At 32.9% G+C, this 24,552-nt stretch overlaps 1 protein-coding gene across 5 annotated transcripts in view; it reads left to right on the forward strand.

Annotated features, from left to right (window-relative positions):
* Nucleotides 1-523: 523 nt before the first annotated feature.
* LOC128994958 (anillin-like) overlaps nucleotides 524-24,552 on the forward strand; it is a 38,285-nt gene continuing 14,256 nt past the window's right edge. The window contains exons 1-9 of one of the 5 annotated variants that reach the window (XM_054419810.1): nucleotides 524-637; nucleotides 12,679-12,793; nucleotides 16,457-16,714; nucleotides 17,443-17,636; nucleotides 19,488-19,855; nucleotides 20,414-20,519; nucleotides 21,528-21,783; nucleotides 22,542-22,705; nucleotides 24,377-24,536. In XM_054419810.1, coding sequence (XP_054275785.1) covers nucleotides 623-637; nucleotides 12,679-12,793; nucleotides 16,457-16,714; nucleotides 17,443-17,636; nucleotides 19,488-19,855; nucleotides 20,414-20,519; nucleotides 21,528-21,783; nucleotides 22,542-22,705; nucleotides 24,377-24,536 — 1,636 coding nt within the window. In that variant the 5' untranslated portion in view covers nucleotides 524-622. The other 4 variants (XM_054419811.1, XM_054419814.1, XM_054419812.1 and 1 more) reach the window with 4 other exon arrangements.

Raw genomic sequence — 24,552 nt, forward strand, 5'->3', positions numbered from 1 at the left:
TATCGTCTAATTTACAATAATCATGCTGAAACATCCAGTCTACATTAATGTTCTGAAGCTTAGCTGACATAAAACTAAAACTGGCTTAAAACAGTTGATAGGGAAACTGCGGAATGAGTAGTACCATAGACTAACCAACGTTTTATCTATGGTAGTACATAGTAAGTTACATGTAAATGGTAACTCAGCTATTTGACAAAAATAACAAACACAGTCATTAGCAATTTGTCAAATCAATCTCTAAATTAAAGGGTAGGTTTAATCAACGGTAAAGGTAACCGTATAAAATTATGTTTTAAAATAATAGTCATACTATTCTATAATCAATGAGTTTACTTATTGACAAAGTCTTATTATTGTCTTTCTATAATTTTTAACGCCTTTGACGTTGTATTTTATTGTTTAGTTGTCTTTGGAACGCGGTTAGAACTGTTTGAAAATTTAGCAAGGTGTCGTGTCGGGTGTCGGGTCGCTTTCTCGGTGTTTGTGTGCGATGTGTCATTGGCTTGGTTTACGAGTTAATTGTTCGTGTTTATAAAGTTAATTAACAGTAAAGTAATATTAAAACAGGGTATTTTTATAGACCTCAGTTTTTTATTGTTTGTAGGCCTATACGAATATAATGGATTTTACTGAGGTAAGGTCGGATTCGGCTATTGACTAGCCAAAGCCATCTAGCAAGTTAGTTATGTATCAAATAACTTAACGGTAGGACAAAGAAGTGTCACAGACATCCACATTTTAATAGTTATGCTCTAAAAACACAAATCATGCAACTTGATCTGAGTTAACTTTTATAGTAAGTTTTACCAGTAACTGTAGTTTCATTCGTTTTGGCTCATACACAATAAACTTAGCCTAGATTAGACAATAATGCTAAAATTCAGTGGCGGATTGGTCATTAAAAAATAAGGAAGTTAGGAAGGGGGAGGCAAAACCACCTGAGAGCCATGGGGTTATATTATGATTATGAATTAACATCATAGGCTAACAAATTTATTAACAACTCTCTCTTTCAGGAAACCCCCCCAATTTCCCCCGCCGTTTATTTATTTATTTGTATACGGTAAACACCATTTTACAATTCACATTGCAATTATTATAATTATATACAGATGGCCAAAAAAAGATGACGTAATAATAATCAAAGCTACTACCAAAGATTACATACTACCTACACTTAATTAACAAAACAAAGTTGAGAAATAAATAACTTATATGATAAATATCACAGCAAGTGGCAATAAAGACTAGTTAACATGCAGGAACAATAATACAATAAATATTAACGAAGTAGAGACTAACAATAAGCAAACCCAAAATTATGAAACACTACAAAAAAATTCATAGTATGGCAAAAACAGCAAATTTACAGAAGATAACAATGTGCAAACGGTACAGTAAACTCTGAACAAAAATAAAAAACTTAACAATAAAAGTAACAACAAGATAGACCATAAATATTAATAAATATGAAATGCACAGATGTGAGGGGAGTCGACGGCCCCAACACTAATTAATTATTAATTAATTAATTAATTCAGTGTTAATTAATTACACAGTCTTATGTTACCCTTTAAAAAGCTTCTTAAGCAAAAATACCGTTTCAAGGCTAAGTTAGCATAAGTAAGTTAAACTTATGTGGATTTTTGCAACACTTTTGGCTGCATTTCAGTTTACATCCTACACTCATTCGAACGAATATATCGATCGATATAGGTAGGCCTAAGCTATAGATTTTTTCATTCGATATAAAAAGTTTGGTTAAAATATAACCTAGCTAACATGTCTGTGAAACTGCCAATAAACCAACATTAAGCTATGACGTCACCGTCAGATCAGTAGATCAAGAAGGCCGTGGCATCAAAACTTCCTAACCTCAATTTCATGTATCAAAACGTCCTAACCTCAAACACATGTTTCACGTGTCAAAACTTCCTAACCTCAAAAACATTTTATGTTTAAATCATACGTTTTGAGCAGTTTTAAAGTGTTTGTTTTACTAATGTACCATTTATATGTAACTGAGGTGTCTAAATAAAGTATATTAACCACAAATAACACTTGTTTCTATACCATAATTGTATCACGCAATGTACTCCCACGTGCGAAGATAGTATAAAAACGTGAGCTAGTAAAAACAAAAATCTTCAAAAACGGTTTATAAGATTTTGATAATTTTTATGTAGTATAATTATAAGTACTTAAGCAACCTGAGAAATAAATTGGATTCCCATACCATGGTTATGATGGAATCTATAAGTGGTAGAAGTTGTGCCTGTTCATTTCAAGGCAACTGATTTGCCGATTTAGTTAAAAATGTATATCTCAAAAATCGTTTAAACGATTTTAATGATTTTTATGTAGTATGATCATAATGTCTGAAGCTACCTGTGAAATAAATTGCATTGCCATACCATTCTTATGACGGTTTCTATAAGAGGTAGAAGTTGGGCCTGTCATTCCTAGGTTACTGATTGGCCGATATAGTTAAAAATTTATATCTCAAAAACCGTTTACAAGATTTTAATGATTTTTATGTAGTATGATCATAATGTCTTAAGCTAACTGAGAAATAAATTGCATTTCCATACCATGCTTATGATGGAATCTATAAGTGGTAGAAGTTGTGCCTGTTCATTTCAAGGCAACTGATCTGACGATTTAGTTAAAAATGTATATCTCAAAAATCGTTTAAACAATTTTAATGATTTTTATGTAGTATGATCATCATGTTTTAAGCTACCTGAGAAATAAATTGCATTCCCATACCATTGTAATGATGGTTTCTATAAGAGGTAGAAGTTGGGCCTGTTCATTTCTAGGCTACTGACTTGCCGATTCAGTTAAAATTGTATATCTCAAAAATCGTTTAAACGATTTTAATCATTTTTATGTAGTATGATCATAACGTCTTAAGCTACCTGTAAAATAAATTGCATTCCCATACCATTCTTATGACGGTTTCTATAAGAGGTAGAAGTTGGGCCTGTTCATTCCTAGGTTACTGATTGGCCGATATAGTTAAAAATTTATAACTCGAAAACCGTTTACAAGATTTTTATGATTTTTATGTAGTAGGATCATAATGTCTTACTCTAACTGAGAAATAAATTGCATTTCCATACCATGTTTATGATGGAATCTATAAGTGGTAGAAATTATGCCTGTTCATTTCAAGGCATCTGATCTGCCGATTTAGTTAAAAATGTATATCTCAACAATCGTTTAAACAATTTTAATGATTTTTATGTAGTATGATCATCATGTTTAAAGCTACCTGAGAAATAAATTGCATTCCCATACCATTGTTATGATGGTTTCTATAAGAGGTAGAAGTTGGGCCTGTTCATTTCTAGGCTACTGACTTGCCGATTCAGTTAAAATTATATATCTCAAAAATCGTTTAAACGATTTTAATCATTTTTATGTAGTATGATAATAATGTCTTAAGCTACCTGTAAAATAAATTGCATTCCCATACCATTCTTATGACGGTTTCTATAAGAGGTAGAAGTTGGGCCTGTTCATTCCTAGGTTACTGATTGGCCGATATAGTTAAAAATTTATAACTCGAAAACCGTTTACAAGATTTTTATGATTTTTATGTAGTAGGATCATAATGTCTTACTCTAACTGAGAAATAAATTGCATTTCCATACCATGGTTATGATGGAATCTATAAGTGGTAGAAGTTGTGCTTGTTCATTTCAAGGCATCTGATCTGCCAATTTAGTTAAAAATGTATATCTCAAAAATCGTTTAAACAATTTTAATGATTTTTATGTAGTATGATCATCATGTTTTAAGCTACCTGAGAAATAAATTGCATTCCCATACCATTGTAATGATGGTTTCTATAAGAGGTAGAAGTTAGGCCTGTTCATTACTAGGTTACTGATTGGCCGATTCAGTTAAACATTTATATCTCAAAAATCGTTTAAACGATTTTGATCATTTTTATGTAGTATGATCATAATGTCTTAAGCTACCTGTAAAATAAATTGCATTCCCATACCATTCTTATGACGGTTTCTATAAGAGGTAGAAGTTGGGCCTGTTCATTCCTAGGTTACTGATTGGCCGATATAGTTAAAAATTTATAACTCGAAAACCGTTTACAAGATTTTTATGATTTTTATGTAGTAGGATCATAATGTCTTACTCTAACTGAGAAATAAATTGCATTTCCATACCATGGTTATGATGGAATCTATAAGTGGTAGAAGTTGTGCTTGTTCATTTCAAGGCATCTGATCTGCCGATTTAGTTAAAAATGTATATCTCAAAAATCGTTTAAACAATTTTATTGATTTTTATGTAGTATGATCATCATGTTTTAAGCTACCTGAGAAATAAATTGCAATTCCATACCATTGTTATGATGGTTTCCATAAGAGGTAGAATTTGTGCCTGTTCGTGTCTAGGCTACTGATTTAACCATTCATTAAAAAATTTGTATCTCGATATACGTTTACACAATTTTGATAAATTTTATATAGTATGATCATTAAGTTTTAAGCTACCTGTGAAATAAATTGCATTCCCATACCATGGTTATGGTGGTTTGTATAAGAGGTAGAAGTTGGGCTAGTTCATTTCTATGCTATACTGATTTGACGAATTAGTTAAAAACTTATATCTCAAAAACCGTTTACACCATATTGATGAATCTTATGTGGTATGATCATAATGTCATAAACTACCTGTGAAATAAATTGCATTACCATACCATGGTTATGATGGGTTCTACAACAGGTAGAAGTTGGGCTAGTTCATTTCTGGGCCATACTAATTTGACGAATTAGTTAAAAATTTATATCTCAAAAACAGTTTACACCATATTGATGAATCTTATGTGGTATGATCATAATGTCATAACCTACCTGTGAAATAAATTGCATTACCATACCATGGTTATGATGGGTTCTACAACAGGTAGAAGTTGGGCTAGTTCATTTCTAGGCTATACTGATTTGACGAATTAGTAAAAAATTTATATCTCAAAAACCAAGGAGCATTGTTGAACCTAGAGTCACAGACATTGATCATTTAGAGATAACAGGGTTTGATAATGCAAAACTTTGTGAATTTGATGATTCTCAATCTGAAAATAATGGGGTTGTTAATTCAAAAGTAATCGAATATGATGACTCTCAATTTGTAATTAATGGGGATGCTAAGCTGTGTCAACTAGATCAATCTCAATGTGAAATGAATAATGCCTATAAAGTTACATGTGCACAGCGAGACAACTGTGAATATACAACGTCCAAGCGCACTAGCTCAGTTTGTGTAAAGTTAGATATTTTTTCAAACAACTCAAAAACTGACAAACAGCAAAGGATTTTCTTGTGTACACACTACATGACCACGTTTTTTATTCCTCTATCAGTGTGGTCACAATTAGTAGATGATAAAGGTAAATTAATAACAAAAATTTATCCCAAAGTAATATCTGATTGTTTGTTTTCTGTAAGTAAGGGCTGCATTTTTCAAATGAACAATGTTAACTATTGTAAACACCCCTCAAAGAAGCTGATGTCTATATATTGTTATTGTGGCCATAATTATGTTACCACATTTAGGTTAGATTGTTGCAATAATGAAGAATCAAATTCCATTAAAGTAGATGTTTACACTAATGTGAGTGAATGTTTAAACCCTAGAAAAAACACAAGAGAATTAAGTGGAGTTGCTAGAGATGTAATGAAGGAAAAACTCATGCAAACAAGTGCATCTATTATTAGATTGGAGAGTGTCAAGAAGTGTGATGTTGAGGGAGTGCAATTAAACAATATACAAGATGCAAAATCTTATAGTGTTTTAAGGCTTGCTAAATGAGAGGAATTAGCTAAGGATGATTTACATAAAGATTGCCTAACTGATTTGTTTTTAATGAGAGACCAACAAAGTGACCCTGAAAGTAGGTATTTGCAACATGTAACACATCCCTTTGAACCTATTATTTATAGCAAAGATGTTTTAAATGTTGCCTACTTAGCTAAACAAAAAACTAAGCAATTAAAACATGATTTTGTGCTTCATCTGGATGCAACTGGCAAGGTTGTACGTCCAGTTGATCAATGTAATGGTAAAAGAGTGTTATATTATAGTATCGTATTCCAAACGAATGGTTACATTTTACCATTGTCTGAATATATTACTTGCAAACATAATGCAATTTCTATTGGAGGTTGGCTATTAAAACTAAAAGATTTTCTTATTCGAGAAAATAAGTGGCCTCTTGCTCAAAGAGTCGTTGTGGACTTTAGCTGGGCTCTAATCGAAGCTGTCATTGTGCAATTGAACAAAATGGACCTAACTTCATACTTAATCCACTGCCACAACTATGTACATAACAAAGCCAGTGTACAACCGGTCACAGTTACTGTACATGTCTGCTGTTGCCATTTCGTGAAAATATGTGTAATATATATGCAGCAACATTAAATTTGCAGTCAAGGGAACGAAAATCAATTAAACAGTTAGCTTTACAAATACTTTGTTTTATCATAAACTGTACTTCATATGAAAAGATTAAAACAATATTAAGTCACACCTTCACTATACTAATGACCTTCAACAACAACTCAGAGGTTCAATATGCTTTAGGTATTTTAAACTTTGAATGCACTGTTGAGGAAAACACATTTGAAACAGATTTTGATAGTGAAAATGTATGTACAGATGAAATGTTTCATGATACAAGTTGTACAACTTATAAAAAAAAGTCCATTCTTTTACGAAATTTGTCAAACAAGGGCTGAATTGTTTTCTATGCACAGGTTAGTTGTAAAGTTCTCTAAATGATGAAAACAAAGAAGATATAGACCTTTGTCCTATATCTGAAGAAAGTAGCCCTGACATCTCAAATATAGACTGTAGGCCTAATAAGAATCCGTTTTACTGCCCGAAATTAGCAATTCTCATTGCTAAGAGATTTGTAGCTTTTTTACCACTGTGGTCTGCCATTATGTTAAAAAGCAAAGTTAATGTTACAGCATTAAAGAGATTAAGCAATGCCCCGGTTGAAAGTTGGTTTGGTATGGTTAAAAATGTAATTTTAAAGGGACAAACTAATCTCAGAGCTAACAGGTTTATTAGGATGGTAAGAAGGGTTATTGAGGCCCGTTGCAAAGAAATCACACTAAACATACCTAAGGAAGGTTGCTGTGTTCGTAAACCGAGGAATAATGTGGTTAAAAGACATTTGAAATTGAGTACTAAATCTAAGAAAAATTCTAAAGCACAGACAGTACCTGATAACAATAAAACTGGAATGCTTTTGCTGTCAGATGAAGACATGGATGTTGTCGAGGAGTCTTGGGAAAAACCCTCTAAGATAACTCGCCCAAGCTATTTCCAATCTAAGTACTTGCAAAATCATGTTCAAAAACCTTACGTTATGACACATGAACACCAATTAACGATAACAAATCTGATTTTAGATAATGGCTTGATTTCTGACCCTAACTATTATACTCAATTACCACAGAGGAAAAATTACATTGTTTGTTCCATCGAAGGTCGGAACAACTCAAAGTGTTGCTTGTACATTAATGATATTGAACTGTTACGGGGCAAATCTTGGCTGGACAACTCTGTCATAGAGGCTGTAGGGCTTATACTCATGGGAAAAGACAACCATAACAGTTCAATAGTTCATGACAATGTTGCAACATTAAGTCTTGTCCAAGGAGAAAATATCAAACCTAACCACTGGTTGCTTACAAAATCAATTGCAGATATTTCTGTTGCAGAACAGCTATTTTTCCCATTGAACATTGATAACGTGCACTGGGTTTTAGGCTATGCAAACGTGAAGGACCATACATTTTACCTTATTGATCCTTCATCAGATTTTGTCAATCCTAACAGAAAAAAGTATATATTTAACAACTTTCTAAAATTTTACTCAAACATAACCAACACTGACTTTGATGACATAGTCAAATCATGGCAACATGGCCATTTAAGACATCCTGTTCAAACTGACAGTTACAATTGTGGTGTATTCATTTTGTATTTCATAGAACAATTAAAAACAAATGGTTCAATAGACTTGATGTTTGATTCAGATCAACATAGAATATTGTTATTCAAAAAGCTCCTTAGCTATTCAGGCTATATGGTTAATACATGTTACATTTTGCAATGGACAATTTCCCGACTCACCAAGAAACCAAAATGACTTTTGCGTTGAATGTACTGCTTGTAAAAGGTGGTTTCACACTAGTAAGAAAGGTGGTGGAAATTGCTTACCACCTGATGTGCCAAGTTCTACTCAAGTGTTAGAACACATAGATTTCTTTTGTATTTTATGCAGGTACTACCAAACTAAATATTTACAACAACAAAAATAAGAGTAATAGGTTGCCTTCATTCACTGTCTCTAATAGTCTTTAAAAAGTATAGGCTGTAAAATTTATATTTAAATATAACAGTGATTATCATTATTACATTACAAACCACATGAGAACACTGTTAAATTCTTACTAATATTTACTAAAATCATCCTCAAGGTTTTCACATCTAACATTGGCCTACAGTCTAAAAATGACCCAGTGGTAAATTTATGGCGAGGTAAGGAGCAGCTATAAGGGGAGGAGGAGGCTGCAATAAAACAAATAAATAGTCAATGTAACATTTAATGTAAAGCCTAAAGAAAAAGAAAGATAAAATGACCCAGTGGTAAAATTATGGCGAGGTAAGGAGCAGCTATAAGGGGAGGAGGAGGCTGCAAAAAAAATTAATATTGTCGATGTAACATATAATTAATAGCCTAAACAAAATGATAAACAATTCTTAAAAATATATTACCTTACTTAAGATAAAATGACCCAGTGGTAAAAATTATGGCGAGGTAAAGAGCAGCTATAAGGGGAGGAGGAGGCTGCAATAAAAAAAATAAATAGTCAATGTAACATTCAATGTAAAGTCTAAAGAAAAAGAAAAAAAAATGACCCAGTGGTAAAATTATGGTGCCAAATTTGAAATATTTTTTTTTATCTGAAAAATCGGTAGCACAGTAAGGTGCAGGCCTAACTTCTACCACATACAGACACCATCATAAGCATTGAATGGGTTCTACCTGTTATAGAACCCATCATAATCATGGTATGGGAATGCAATTTATTTCACAGGTAGCTTATGACATTATGATCATACCACATAAGATTCATCAATATGGTGTAAACGGTTTTTGAGATATAAGTTTTTAACTAATTCGTCAAATAAGTATAGCATAGAAATGAACTAGCCCAACTTCTACCTCTTATACAAACCACCATAACCATGGTATGGGAATGCAATTTATTTCACAGGTAGCTTAAAACATTATGATCATACTATATAAAATTTATCAAAATTGTGTAAACGTATATCGAGATACAAATTTTTTAATGAATGGTTAAATCAGTAGCCTAGACACGAACAGGCACAAATTCTACCTCTTATGGAAACCATCATAACAATGGTATGGGAATGCAATTTATTTCTCAGGTAGCTTAAAACATGATGATCATACTACATAAAAATCATTAAAATCGTTTAAACGATTTTAGAGATATACATTTTTAACTACATCGGCAGATCAGTTGCCTTGAAATGAACAGGCACAACTTCTACCACTTATAGATTCCATCATAAGCATGGTATGGAAATGCAATTTATTTCTCAGTTAGCTTAAGACATTATGATCATACTACATAAAAATCATTAAAATCTTGTAAACGGTTTTCGAGATATACATTTTTAACTATATCGGCCAATCAGTAACCTAGGAATGAACAGGCCCAACTTCTACCTCTTATAGAAACCGTCATAAGAATGGTATGGGAATGCAATTTATTTCATAGGTAGCTTTAGTCATTATAATCATACTATGTAAAAATTATCAAAATTGTGTAAAAGATTTAGTATATATAATATTTTAACTAAATCGGCAAATCAGTAACCTAGGAATTAACAGGCCAAAATTCTACCTCTTATAAAAACCATCATAACCATGGTATGGGAATGCAATTAATTTCACATGTAGCGTAAGAAATTATGATCATACTACATAAAAATAATTAAAATCGTTTAAACGATTTTTGAGATATACAATTTTAAATGAATCTGTAAGTCAGTAGCCTAGAAATGAACAGGCCCAACTTCTACCTCTTATAGAAACCATCATAAGCATGGTATGGGAATGCAATTTATTTATGAGTTAGCTTAAGACATTATGATCATACTACATACAAATTAATACAGTCGTGTAAACGATTTTTGAGATATACATTTTTAACTGAATCGGCAAGTCAGTAGCCTAGAAATGAACAGGCCCAACTTCTACCTCTTATAGAAACCATCATAACAATGGTATGGGAATGCAATTTATTTCTCAAGTAGCTTAAAACATGATGATCATACTACATAAAAATCATTAAAATCGTTTAAACGATTTTAGAGATTTACATTTTAAACTACATCGGCAGATCAGTTGCCTTGAAATGAACAGGCACAACTTCTACCACTTATAGATTCCATCATAAGCATGGTATGGAAATGCAATTTATTTCTCAGTTAGCTTAAGACATTATGATCATACTACATAAAAATCATTAAAATCTTGTAAACGGTTTTCGAGATATACATTTTTAACTATATCGGCCAATCAGTAACCTAGGAATGAACAGGCCCAACTTCTACCTCTTATAGAAACCGTCATAAGAATGGTATGGGAATGCAATTTATTTCATAGGTAGCTTTAGTCATTATAATCATACTATGTAAAAATTATCAAAATTGTGTAAAAGATTTAGTATATATAATATTTTAACTAAATCGGCAAATCAGTAACCTAGGAATTAACAGGCCAAAATTCTACCTCTTATAGAAACCATCATAACCATGGTATGGGAATGCAATTAATTTCACATGTAGCGTAAGAAATAATGATCATACTATATAAAAATTATTAAAATCGTGTAAACGATTTTTGAGATATATAATATTTTTACTTAATCGGCAAGTCAGTAGCCTAGGTATGAACACGCCCAACTTCTACCTCTTATAGAAACCATCATAACCACGGTATGGGGATGCAAATTATGTCTCAGGTACCTTAAGACATTATGATCATACTACATAAAAATAATTAAAATCGTTTAAACGATTTTTGAGATATACAATTTTAACTGAATCTGTAAGTCAGTAGCCTAGAAATGAACAGGCCCAACTTCTACCTCTTATAGAAACCATCATAAGCATGGTATGGGAATGCAATTTATTTATGAGTTAGCTTAAGACATTATGATCATACTACATACAAATCAATAAAGTCGTGTAAACGATTTTTGAGATATACATTTTTAACTGAATCGGCAAGTCAGTAGCCTAGAAATGAACAGGTCCAAATTCTGCATCTTATAGATTCCATCATAACCATGGTATGGGAATGCAGTTTATTTCTCATGTAGCTTAAGTATTTATAATCATACTACATAAAAATCATCAAAATCGTATAAACCGTTTTTGAAGAATATTGTTTTTACTAGCTTAGGTTTATACTATCTTTGCACGTGGGAGTACATTGCGTGATACAATTAATGGTATAGAAACAAGTATTATTAGTGGTTATTAGACTTTATTAATCACCTCAGTTACATAAAAATTGTATTTTTGTACAAAAAACACTCTGAAAATGCTTAAAAGTCATATGTTTTAAATTTTATAGTGAAAAATACATTTTGAGGTTAGGAAGTTTTTCAGCCACGGCCTTCTTGATCTACTGATCTGACGCTGACGTCATAGCTTAATGTTGGTTTATTGGCAGTTTTACATCCATCTAGCTAACTTAACCGAATGAGTGTAGGACGTAAACTAAAAGTGCAGCTACACCTTTATCAAACCTGTTTATGGGATTCCCTACTATAATTCTCTCTTAAGTTAGGCCTATATTTTGCCAGACATAACTTAGGCCTAGCTTGGGCCTAATTAACATAAGTAATGGTTTTAGGCATATAACGTTCACAAAATTATAACTTTCACTGTAGTGCAATTGGTTTGATTGAAGCATGTTGATTTTTGTAGCTGGAAAACCGGTGCATAAGTTACAAGCTAGTTAGAATTACTCAGATAAGTTTTATTTGTAACTTACATTTAAGCTATCATAGTTCCAGTACAAGTTAACTTAGTTGGGACCAAAAAATCCTGAGCCTAAACTTTCAAGCCAAGGTCTAAGTTAAATTAACTTTTAGTAGCCTCCCCTATGGTACATATGTAGGCCTAAACTTAAGCTAAGTTAATCTATATATTAACTTATTGTGTAGTTATGGGCCTAGCCTATTTGTGTTAGAAATTGAATGATTAGGGCCTAAGTTAAGTTACCGGCAATTTTAGCGGTTGTGAGGTGGGCAGATCTAATTGACTGGTTGTAAGTTAACTAGTTCAATCGCATGATAGGCCTACCTTCTCTGGAGGAAGAACTCCCCACCATCGCGCCGTAACAAACGCTTCCAAATCATACCGAATATAGCCGAGGACTTTGTGATTAAAAAAGCTAGCCTAATGTCTCGTATTTACCACCAGTTAACTTATAAGTTTTTAAGGCTACACCATTGTGCATTCAGATTGTATTTTAACTTAATTCTATCAAAGTTATTTCTAACCATTTTTTTATGTTAACAGAGAATGCTTGAACGTAATCGTTCACGCCAGGCAAAGATTGATGTGAAGGGCGTAGCTTCAGAGCCACTGAAACAAGTCAATCAAAACACCGTTACCACTGTTGCATCAACAAGTGGTAAGAAGATACTCTAGAAAAGACTTAAACTTATATAAACTTGACAGAGTTGCCTTTTTGCTTTTAGGTTTCTTCTGTAATAGTATTATGTTACTATTCCTGAAAATAGGTATTTACCGTACAAGTGTGGATTACCATACGAGTTCGGAAAACACATTTTGGACGTTTGACTTACAATATTTTATGCCATACTTACTCTAAGCAAACAATATAAAATTTGTACAAATCTTTATATTCCCACCGACTAAAGGACTAACAATCACTAACTTACTGATAACCTAAGAGAGGTTATGGTTTTGTTTATAACCACTCATTTCCAAATATAATCAGCTGGTAGGTGTCTGATAAAAACTCAGTATCCCAGTACAGTACAGTAGTACGTAATGAAACCCCATTTGATTAAGCTGGTGGCAAACATCTGTTTTCTGGACAAAATCCTTGCGTGGGAAGCTCGTTAAAACGGTGTCATTTGGCGTTAAAAAAAAACTATCATAGACAGCACATGCTAAATGATGTTGTTAAGATTAACATAGGCCTTCTCTCTGAATCGTAGCTTTGAAGTTAAAACATTACATTTTGTTATCGAAGTTTATTCTTTGCTGCGTGACGCTTTTAATTTTAATATTTTCATATTCATTTGTTAACACAGCCTATGTTATATTTAGTATCTAACCTACTACTTTAGGTTTAGGCCTATGGTATAATTTTTTTTGCACTCTGACTTAACTGGGCAATAGATTTTGTACATCACTGCATGCAACGTTTTTGCTTTTCAGATAACCAACAAATATCTCATTACAAATGATAAGGGCCTAGGCTAACATATGAATAAAACAGCCCAATGGCTTGAATAAAAAAAGCCTTTTTCTTCCCTGGGATTTTGACGTTTTTTCCTCGACTATTGCCACAATTAAATACAGCCTTTAACAAGAGTGAAGCTCGATTAGTACTCTATGTACCGTACTCAAGTTCTTCTCAGTTCCCTCAAAGACCATGAGCTGAACCTGCAATCAACTATGAACATTGCCCATATATGCAATTTATTAAGAGTGCTATATTTCTTTTAATTCCTATTATTACCTTATTACCTCCTCTTCGTCTTTGACCAGCCAGAGCGGAATAGACAGCGTCAAACATTTAAAAATAAAACTTTCAATAAAACATCTATTTACAACTTATGCTTTAGATGGCGGTGGGCGGTCATAAGTTGGTGCTTCCTCAAAATAATCGTCAACTGAGTAAAATATTGCATGTTATCAACCTAATTATTGATACTAGAGCTTGTCCAGTGGTCAAAAACTCAGGCAAAAATATGTAATGTAACTTATATACACCCTTATGACTCTCTATTTTCACCCCACTCTGTAAATAAAACATGTGATTGGAATTTCTTCCATTTGTTTTGATTTACTTTATATTTCGTTGTTATTTTGTCACCATCATAGCAGGGTATAAGACCCATGTTATTTTTAAAATTTAAAATTAATTTTTTTTGTGCTGATTTGTCAACATATTTTAATTTATAAAGAGATTCTGCAAATCTACAGGAAAATATCTTTCTAACAGTATACGTAGATTTCCCATGCGATGAAGTTTGTGCTTGCCAAAATGCAAGTTTCATGCTTGCCTATTAACCCTCTATCTGGCGCTGGTCGATTTTCGACCACTAAAACGTGAGTTCTCAGTGGTGCTGGTCGATTATAGACCAAGATGACATGGGTCGGGTTTTTCTATTATTAAAATATGAAAACAGTTTTAAAACGCAATAAATCTTATACCATTGGAAAGATGAGATTCTGAGGATTCATTTTCATGCATAAAACATTATTGAGTGAGAATTATGTAGCGAGAAACGGTAGTTTGAAAAACTAGAGAGTTCAAAATAGATTTTGGCGGTGGAAAGTTTTGGTCACCTGACTACAAAAACAGCTGTTTTTGGTGATTGTCAATTAAATTGTATATACAATATTAGTACATATTCTGAAACTACAATAAATTCCCTACAATTCACTGTGAATCTATAAGGTTGATCATACAAATTTTATTTGTTTTTAAAAATGCCATAAATATTATGTTTTTGTAAAAAAATCTTCAAAATTTTACATTCTGACGTAAATTTCTCCGACATTTTAGAATTCAACTAAATATAACTATACATTTTCAGAAAGATCTTTTTAGCGAATTTCCCATATAGGGAATAAGCTATTACCGTAGTACTCATGGTAAGACCTGGACCCGGGACCGATTTTTTTTTTCGTTTTGAGGTCCCTAGAGGCCAAAAATAGCATCCGTTCAAATTCATATATATATATATATATATATATATATATATATTTATATATATATATATTTATATATATATGTGTCCGTTAGCGCGATAACTCGAGCAAAAATGATCCGATTTTGATGAAATTTGGTACAAACGTGTAAACCTAAGTTTATTCGAACGAGTTCGCGAACCAGCATGATCGGACCATGGGAACGGGGGTTTATGGGGGCTTTTATGGGGTAAAAATGGGTTTTTCCCATTTTTGACCCAAAAAACTTAAATTTTTGCAATTTCTTTCTAAACTATTTTGTAGAGCTTAAAAAAACAAATAATTTAGTATATTGAAGCGTTATAATGCGCCTACTGGTTACGGAGAAAATTCAAAAAAATTGTAAATTTAAAATTCCCATGTTATTCTTATGGAGGATAAGTAAACTGTTGTAGTTTGCTTATTTATTAACATATTTTGCCCAAATTTGGAAAATGTTTTTATTTCTTACTAACTATTAACATTTTACATAAAAAAAACACTTTAACCCTCCCTGTTGCAGCAAACCTAAGTATGTGGTAAACTGATTTGATTTAAATAGGGAATAAATGTGATTTATTACCCATTGTACAGTATCATTTAATTTTTTGTTGATGCATTCTATTATTTCCTACGTAACAAAAAGAAATTTGGTCGTTTTTCAAAAAAGAAAATATGTATGAAGAATTTATTTTTTTATAATTTTATTTTTTTGAGTATTTAAAAAACATTGATATTTCTACGTAGGGAATCATATTTCACACAAACTTTACATTTAGATAAAATGTGTAAACAAATTATTTTGTAGTTTTCTTGTGGGTTGCTTTTGAAATTTCTAATTTGCATAATCCAAAAATTTGCAAACCTTTTGCTACTACGCCTAAACGCATTGCTAGGAAAAGAATATTTTTATATTATTATATTCTAAATCCATCACTGAAATAGAAAATATATATATGTGTGTACTTATATTCACAAATAAATGTTCTGTGGCAAAATATATGATAGGTACCACTACAAAAGCGCCAAAATATACCCGCCACTGGTGAATAAAATGACCGCCAGATCTAGAGTTAATACATGAAGTATTTTTACTGTTAGTCTATGCAGGCCAACATTTAAAATTATCTTGTTATTATTTTTTGATTGAAAGCTATTTAGCTAATCTACAGTAGGCCTACTTAAGTCAATGTTCTTATATGTTTAAAATAGGTCTTGTATTACTAAATAAATACCTAAATAAATAACCTTAAATCTGTATGTGTACAGCTTAAATAAAAATTATTTTGATTTGATTTAAATGTTCAATTTTAATAGAGGGCATTTTAATTTTTTTACTGATACAAATTTACATTGCATTTTCCAGTCAATATTAAAAAGCACTATTCTGGTAGTAACAAAGTTACAATTGAAACCACAGTGACCATGTCAAAACACCCGACAAGACAAGTGTCGAGTCCCAGAAAAGAGGAAGTAGTTGAAAATGTTGACGACACTCGTAATACTTCAGAGGGAGAAGAATCATCCTCAGAAGACAAAGAGAATGCAAGTTCCCCTAACGCAAACTGTCTTTTGCGCCAAGATACCAAATCTCGGCTGAAACGTCTTGGAGTACTTTATTCAGGTACCGAACTACCTCCCACATTTTTACAATTTCATATGTTTGAATGTTTTGAAATGCAAGAGTGAAATCTGTTTAAGTTACTTCTTCTCCTACTAAAATAGAACTATTTTTTTAGTACACAGTAAATGTAATAATACCCTTAAGATACTTTTAAACAAAATTTTGTCGACACTAGTGCCCATTGACACACTACACGAACTAGACATTAAAAATAAGCTTCAAAATTTACATGAGATGAGGAGTCTTTGTGTTGGTTATTTCTGGTTAGTAAATAAAAAGATTGTAGCAAACTGAAACAGAGGAGTTACAATATAAATGTTGACTTTATAACCTTCTTTTACTTTGGTTTTTCTTATCTGGTTGTAAATAAAGTAGTGGTGTATACAAATAATGTGGATTAGAACTCTCCAAGGTTTATTTAAATTTGACCAAAAATATAGTTTAATTACAGCTTTGGTGACAAGTTTGCAATACTAAAGCCTATCTATTAAATCATTTACATGGCACAGGGCATAGCAAATTACAATGATGTAATATAAAATTTACAACTAACTAAGATGTTTTATCAAAGAACTTGGGGCGTGCCCTATTTAAACTTTGCAAGTTTTTTTAAACCTCTAAATACAGAAATCAACACTTCCCATACCACACAAGTTTTCATTCTCTCAAAGTAGTTAAACAATATTAAATACGCTTTCAATTTTTGTCATAAATCATGGTTTTAATAGATGACCCATCAAGACTATCGTCACCAATCCACAAAACTGAGGAACATTTTTACATCGAGGAAGTTAAGGAATCAGAATCCAAACCGATGGTAAGGAATGATATAAGGAGTTCTGGTCGGAGTGCTAGGTTGGCAGCCCTGGCTGATACTATCAACCACTGGGAGGACGACCCCAGACACATACCACTGAAGAAGGTAACATCTAAACATTTTTGCAATACTGTTTGTAAATAAGTTATCAAAATAAACTCAAATTTACAATTGTTGTAATTTGAGTTAAAAGCCAATATAGCCTATCTAACAAACATCTAAATCTAAAAGTAAGTAAAAGGCCTTTTTCTTACCCACCAATATGTCACTAGTTCCTCAGAATGAATCATATATCATTCATTTCACCCATTGGTTTTCTCATAGTGATAGCATTGTTTCACATTTACTCTACCTTGTAAATACAGATAGGCACAAACATTTTGTATATACTCAGATAAAGGAAAAATCAAGTTGCTTGTTTCTTCATCTATATCTCTTCAACCTATTCTCTAAAAAAGTCCTTCTATAGGACAAAACATCATTGTTATAATTTGTTACATTTTATTGTGTAATTAGCCACAAGCTCTCTATCCCTAAAATGTTAATATATGAATAATAGTTTAGTGAAAACAGGGCATAAATACAAAATCTTCAATTTTAGTTTATAATAACTGATACAGTTGTGTTATATTTTACCATAACAGCCTTCACCAACAAAAACTTCAGTTTTAACAAAACACTCTGGGTATACAAGTAAAAAAGAAGACCAGGATCATAGAAAATTCATTTCCTATCAAAAAGGGAGAGAACCAACTGAGAGGTTCAGTTCTCCCCCTAAAGACATAAGAAACATAAACACCAAGAGTAGGCGACAGAGAACTCCTGAGAAAACAATGCCGTCTATCTTGAAACACAGTTCAGAGACAAGGATTTCCCCGCAGTTTAGAGGTGCTAAGAGCACTAAAACTATTCTATGGGACAAGTCAGTCATGGATTCGCTGGTGAGAAGATCTATTCACTTGTGCATATTGTTGCGGCTCCACCCCTCTTCGTAGCAGTCTATTGTAGACAATTGTAATTTTCTTTGTTGAACAATCTCTGTAAAATAACTATGTGTTTCACAGGCATAATTTCTAAGATAAAGATTTAGAGGTGTTTGGTAGATTAATAAAAGAAGCGCTTTGATCCTTCTTAGTAGATCTCTCTGTGTAGAAGTTTGTAGTAGTCTTTGACATTATACCTTTTTATTTTGACTGCTAAAATAAAAATAAAAATATAAATCGAATTCAGCTTACGCTATTCTATGATTTACCTAATGTACCTGATTGTGCAAGAATATTACTAACTTGAACAGTAATTGTGGCTTAAAACAAATTCATAATAATTTTATTGTTGTGTATAATTTCAAATTAGTTAGAGAGAGGTAGTGGCATGACAAATTTGATTTTGTAAAAATCAGTTTCAGAGATCTAATTAACTAGTAAGAATTTGCATTATATTTAGCATGTGCCAAAGACTGGATTATGCAAACTATAGTTTAAAGATCTTTAAAAAAGTTTGTAGTGTTAACCTATCTCAGGATGAATATTTTTTTACTATTCTACACACGAGAAGAATACAATATTAGAGAAAGGGTTTCGTGTCAGGATTTTTTTGAACACAAAACTTTAGAAAAATGCAGTATGTAGTGTGTTATCTTCAATACTTATGTACCATCTTTCAGTTGATTTTTACATATTGCCATTAATACAAGAATCTAGCCAAATCTATAGTTTTTAAGCTACTTTACACCAGTACATGCTGATGATATATCAGACTCAAATACACTATTTTCTCCACCCTTTCACATACAACCGAAACACTAAATCATCATATTTTGTCCTTGATATGTCTATAGTAGAAATCACAAACGCTCATTCATCTCATCTCATCTAAAAAAATATTTAATTTGAAGTTAGTTTGGAAAAGGTTTATTTTCTAAGAAAGGTTGTCAAAAGTAAGGTTTATATTTTCCAGGAAGCACAAGGGTTTTCCTCATCTCAGACCAATCATAAGATGGTTTACGACTATGAGAGATCAGGCCAATCTCACAACAGACCATCTCCAACTAGAAGTGTGTCTCCTCAGATGAGCTCCTCAGATGACAATGAGAGACCAGACCCATCTCACAGCAGACCTTCTCCAATTAGGAATGTGTCCCCACATATGGTCTATGACTATGAGAGACCAGGCCCACCTCACAGCAGACCTTCTCCGACTAGGAATGTGTCCCCACAGATAGTTTATGACTATGAGAGACCAGGCCCGTCTCACAACAGACCATCTCCGACTAGGAGTGTGTCTCCACAGAAGTCTCCAGTGAAGACTTCGCCCATCAAGACAAGGTAAGTCCAAAACAAATTATATGATCAGTTTTTAAAATGAAATTAGTCAGCCACTGAAATTATTGACAATTGGATTCTGAAGTAGACTACCCATCCATATGGACCAGTGGTTGCAAATCTTTCATTGGAATAGTACATAAGCTTAGTTGTGTGAGCCAGTCACAGAATGTGCTAGTGTCTAAATACCATTTCCAACCTTATTTTATGTTGTTGATATAGTTGATTGGCCATAACAGTGCTATAGCTCAAAATAAGTTGTTGCATCAGTTTGACTTTGGAAAAAAGTTTGTGTATCCGTTGGAAATATAATTTAGATCAGCACAATCTGTCAGTGGCTCACATCAACTACGACGATTTTGATAAAAAATACTGCCCACAACTTTTAACATAGGGATGGAATGTCTAGCTAGTCAAAAAGGAATTATCGAAGTGCATTATTACTTAATCATATACCTGGCATTCTCTTTTTATTTTTTTGTGTGGAAGTATTGAATTTGTTTGATCTACTGTAATGTACTTACCTCAACTAATTATGTACCAATTTCATTCTCTGTACAGGTTTGGAAGCCCCATCAAAATGGGCACAACAGTAGTCAAGGCTCAAGAAGCGATACCCCCATCTATTGATGTTGACACACCGCTACCGACAATGGGAATCAAACAGGTGAATATAAAACGTCATAAAATATCATGTATACAAGAGGTTAAGTTACCTTAATTCTGTCCAAGTAATCCTTAAGTCGTCATTAGTGCGACCGGTTTTGATGTCTATGGCATCATTGTCAAGCTGGACGTAAAATCGCTCCTAGGAGGTCGTCATGGGTCTTGAAAAACACATAACACATACACTAACAAAAAACAATAAAATACATGGCCACACAACTAATTTACAATACGGCGGCGGGTACAGGGTGTAGTAAATAAGTAAATGAGTAAACGGGAACACGGCGCTACCGTGTTGTAAATTAGTTACATACATTTTATCGTTTTTTGTTTGTGTATGTGTTACGTGTTTTTCAAGATTCATGACGACCTCCTAGGAGGGATTTTACGTCCAGCTTGACAATGATGCTATCATAGACATCGAAACCGGTCGCACTAATGACGACTTAAGGATTACTTGGAAAGAATCAAGTTAACTTAACCTCTCGTATACAATTCATGAAGTAATCCAGAAGGCAATATCCAAGATGATAAAATATCAGCTTAGTAGGCCTATGTAACTTTAATTTTAGATTCTCTGAGATATTGGTCTACGTTTTAGTCATTGTTGAAACCTAAAGGATATAGCCTAAAATTTAATTTAATCTTCTACCTAACTTTATATTAAAGGAACAAGTCAACTCAATCAAAATCAATAATCAAAAAGTAGAATAATTCACTTTTTAACCAAGTAAACTGACAGAAAAGATTTATTGAAAACTGGAACATCTACTACATCCTATCAACTATCATAGTATCAAAAACTAATGGAAAGAGTAGAATTTTAACTAAAAAAAATTGACTACAGCTGGTCCTTGCAGATGGAACGTCTACTTCAGTATTCAAAAGTCAATGATTTTACACTAAAACATCCCTTTTTCTTAAAAATTCTAACTAACAAACATTAGTCACACATTTTTGGTCTTTAACATATGGTCTCACTCACAATCCCAAATTGTTTCTCTTTAAGCAGTTACACAGTCCTCGTAAGATGGCCTCTACACCACCGAGTGGCTCAGTGCTAGACAGAGCTCAACGCTACGAGGAGGCTACGAGTCCTAGCAAGCGAGCGCGAGACCCCACAGAACTCTCACTGGCCGAGCGCAGAGCTCTTTTTGAGCGCAATGCAGGTACAGCTGTACTACCCAAGGCTCCGTTTGGCCAGGCCGTCCCTGCAAAAAAGCTGCAGAGTAAACCAGAACAGAGGTCTACGTCAAAGCAACAAGGTACATAGATAAGTTTAATAATCCATTAATTAATGTTGAATTTTAATTGTTTAATTGTTGAACTTTAATTGTTGTGGAAGTTTAATGTCCATTATTATTATTACTAGGCCTATTCCTGTTAATTATTTTCATAGTCTTCCTTGGACCACTTTAGGTAGTTTCTTTTTGTGTTCATCCATATTTTGTTCATCAGTTAATCTTGATTTAAAATCTACCGGTAGTCTGTTCTTTAAGTATTTTAATCCATCTGTTTTTTTCATTAAAATCATCAAATGTTATGTGTAATGTGTAGCCTAACTAAAATGTTAAAATCCTACTTAACTTACTTATTGTTATACATTTTCTACAGTTTTTTTTTTTTTTTGCCAACTGACAAAATTAATTAAATTCAGTGGGAAAGAGACACATTTGGATTGGATAAGATTTATACGATGCTGACACAGTGTACATATTTTGAGAGGAAGATGAGTGAAGACTAAGAGTTTAACAAGTGAAATGATTTGTTATTGACTAAGATCAGGTTGTTATTTAGTAGACCACTTATTGAAAGCTCGATGATCAATGACAGATGGGTTCAGTTTTGAACCGTGAAAAAGCTCTTGACTTTTCTCTGGTGTAAACCAGCAACCACTTGATTACTTTGTGAGCCCAATTTTAACTACTCTGCTACCTAGTCAGTCATACTACCTAATCAATCTTAGTGTAGACCACTTTGGCTTTTTCCTAACCCATCAACATTTATTTTTCATTTTCCACAGGTTCTCTTCACAACAGGGTTGCTGCTTTTCAGAGGACTGCTGAGAACCACGAGAAAGACCATGTGAAGGAAGCTCTCTCCGAGAGGCAGAAGGAGTTGGAGATGTTGAAGAATCGATGTGACAGAAACAAAGGACTGTTAACTCAGAAACCTGACGACTACAAGGTATGTCAGCCAGGCCAAAGTAGACACTTCATTTGACTTAAGAGCATGCAGGGTGTCTCTCAGTTATCGATCTGTATGAAGCTTCTTTCTCAAGACTTGAAGAACATCATTGTAAAAAAAACTTACAATTAAAAATTAAAATGGTATAAGATTACCTGTTTCTGTCTGTGATCCTAATTTGTAGTATGAGCTACCGGTTTCGAGGTTATAACCTCATCATCAGTCTTCTTGTCACTCTTGCGAGGTCGTCGAGTTTTATAAACACACAAAACACTGACATTTAAATAAATAAGTTACAAGACATTGACGGATACGATACAAATATATTTAACATAAAAAAAAAACTGGAACTAGTTCCCACACGACGCGGCACGGGCAAACGTTTTGTCATGACTCACATGACAAACATGAGTAATGACAAAACGTTTGCCCGTGCCGCGTCGTGTGGGAACTAGTTCCAGTTTTTTTTTTTTTTATGTTAAATATATTCGTATTGTAGGTATCCGTCAATGTCTTGTAACTTATTTATTTAAATGTCAGTGTTTTGTGTGTTTATAAAACTCGACGACCTCGCAAGAGTGACAAGAAGCCTGATGATGAGGTTATAACCTCGAAACCGGTAGCTCATACTACAAATTAGGATCACAGACAGAAACAGGTACAGTAGAACCTCTTTAATCCGAACCCCCGTAATCCGAACGTCCACTAATCCGAACCCCTCATTGCTGTACTTTATACACAGTACAGCAGTTCTTTATTGTATACTGTATTTAATCTACAGTACTGTTTATTCACCATGTTTACTACTGTATTAAATAAACACTGTATTTTACTTTATAAAACATTTTTCACTTTTCCCAAAATAATTTTGATCAATTTTTGCCATGTTTTAGCTATTGTTATGTAAAAACAACAATATGTTCTGTAATCCGAACTATTCAATAGTCCGAACTACCCCTGGTCCCAATTAGTTCGGATTAAAGAGGTTCTACTGTAATCTTATACCATTTAAATTTTCAAGAAGTGATCCTGGACCAAATAACATCATTATGGACTTACAATTGAATTTAGACACTACATGCAAAAAAGATAGGACTATAACTTAAAATGTTTAAATGGCTACTAGATTGATTTCGATTTAGATCATTAAAAAATGCCACAAGTTGTTTATTTACCAACTAATATTTACAATAAAAATGTCATTTAAGATTTAAATTTAATTGTCTGGTAACATATATAATATTGAATTAGGGGTTTTTATGAAATTGACTTAAATTGACTTGGACATTTTTAAAAGGCCGCCCTTTTAAAATTTATATAGTTTGATAAGCAACATTTGTTGAAACTTGAAACTATTAATGGAACCTTCTTAAAGTGTACCAAGTTTTTTTTTTAAATATCACCAAGTGACTTTAAATTATAAGTTATAAAAAAATACAGATTATGGCTTAACTAAATCAAAATACTGTAACCTACTGGGCATTTTTGTCTTATGGTACCATGTAGCGTCCTGCATAGCACACTCGTAGTACACTCGTCCTTCACTTTCACATTAAAATGCCCAATCATGCGAAAGATAAGATTGCCTGGTGTGTGGATGTTATACTCAACCTAGTTTTATTATTTTATTATGTTTCTGTTTTGTTGTACCATTATTTGTTTAAATTTCAGCCATCAGCTCCACCCCCAACACCCCCACCTCTGCCATCCCCACCGCAGAACTTTAACTACGGAAGCAGGAGAAATAGTAGTTTCTATGAACAAGAAGAAGAGGAATACCCTGAAATGTCAGAACCTCAAGACTCTCCTAAATTTCTTAAACCAAAAGAAGGTATATTGCTTATCTA

Source organism: Macrosteles quadrilineatus, unplaced genomic scaffold (genome assembly GCF_028750875.1).
Source record: "Macrosteles quadrilineatus isolate MER2022 unplaced genomic scaffold, UCM_ALF_1.0 Scaffold_5__1_contigs__length_97177068, whole genome shotgun sequence".
In the NCBI taxonomy this organism is placed as follows: domain Eukaryota; kingdom Metazoa; phylum Arthropoda; class Insecta; order Hemiptera; family Cicadellidae; genus Macrosteles; species Macrosteles quadrilineatus.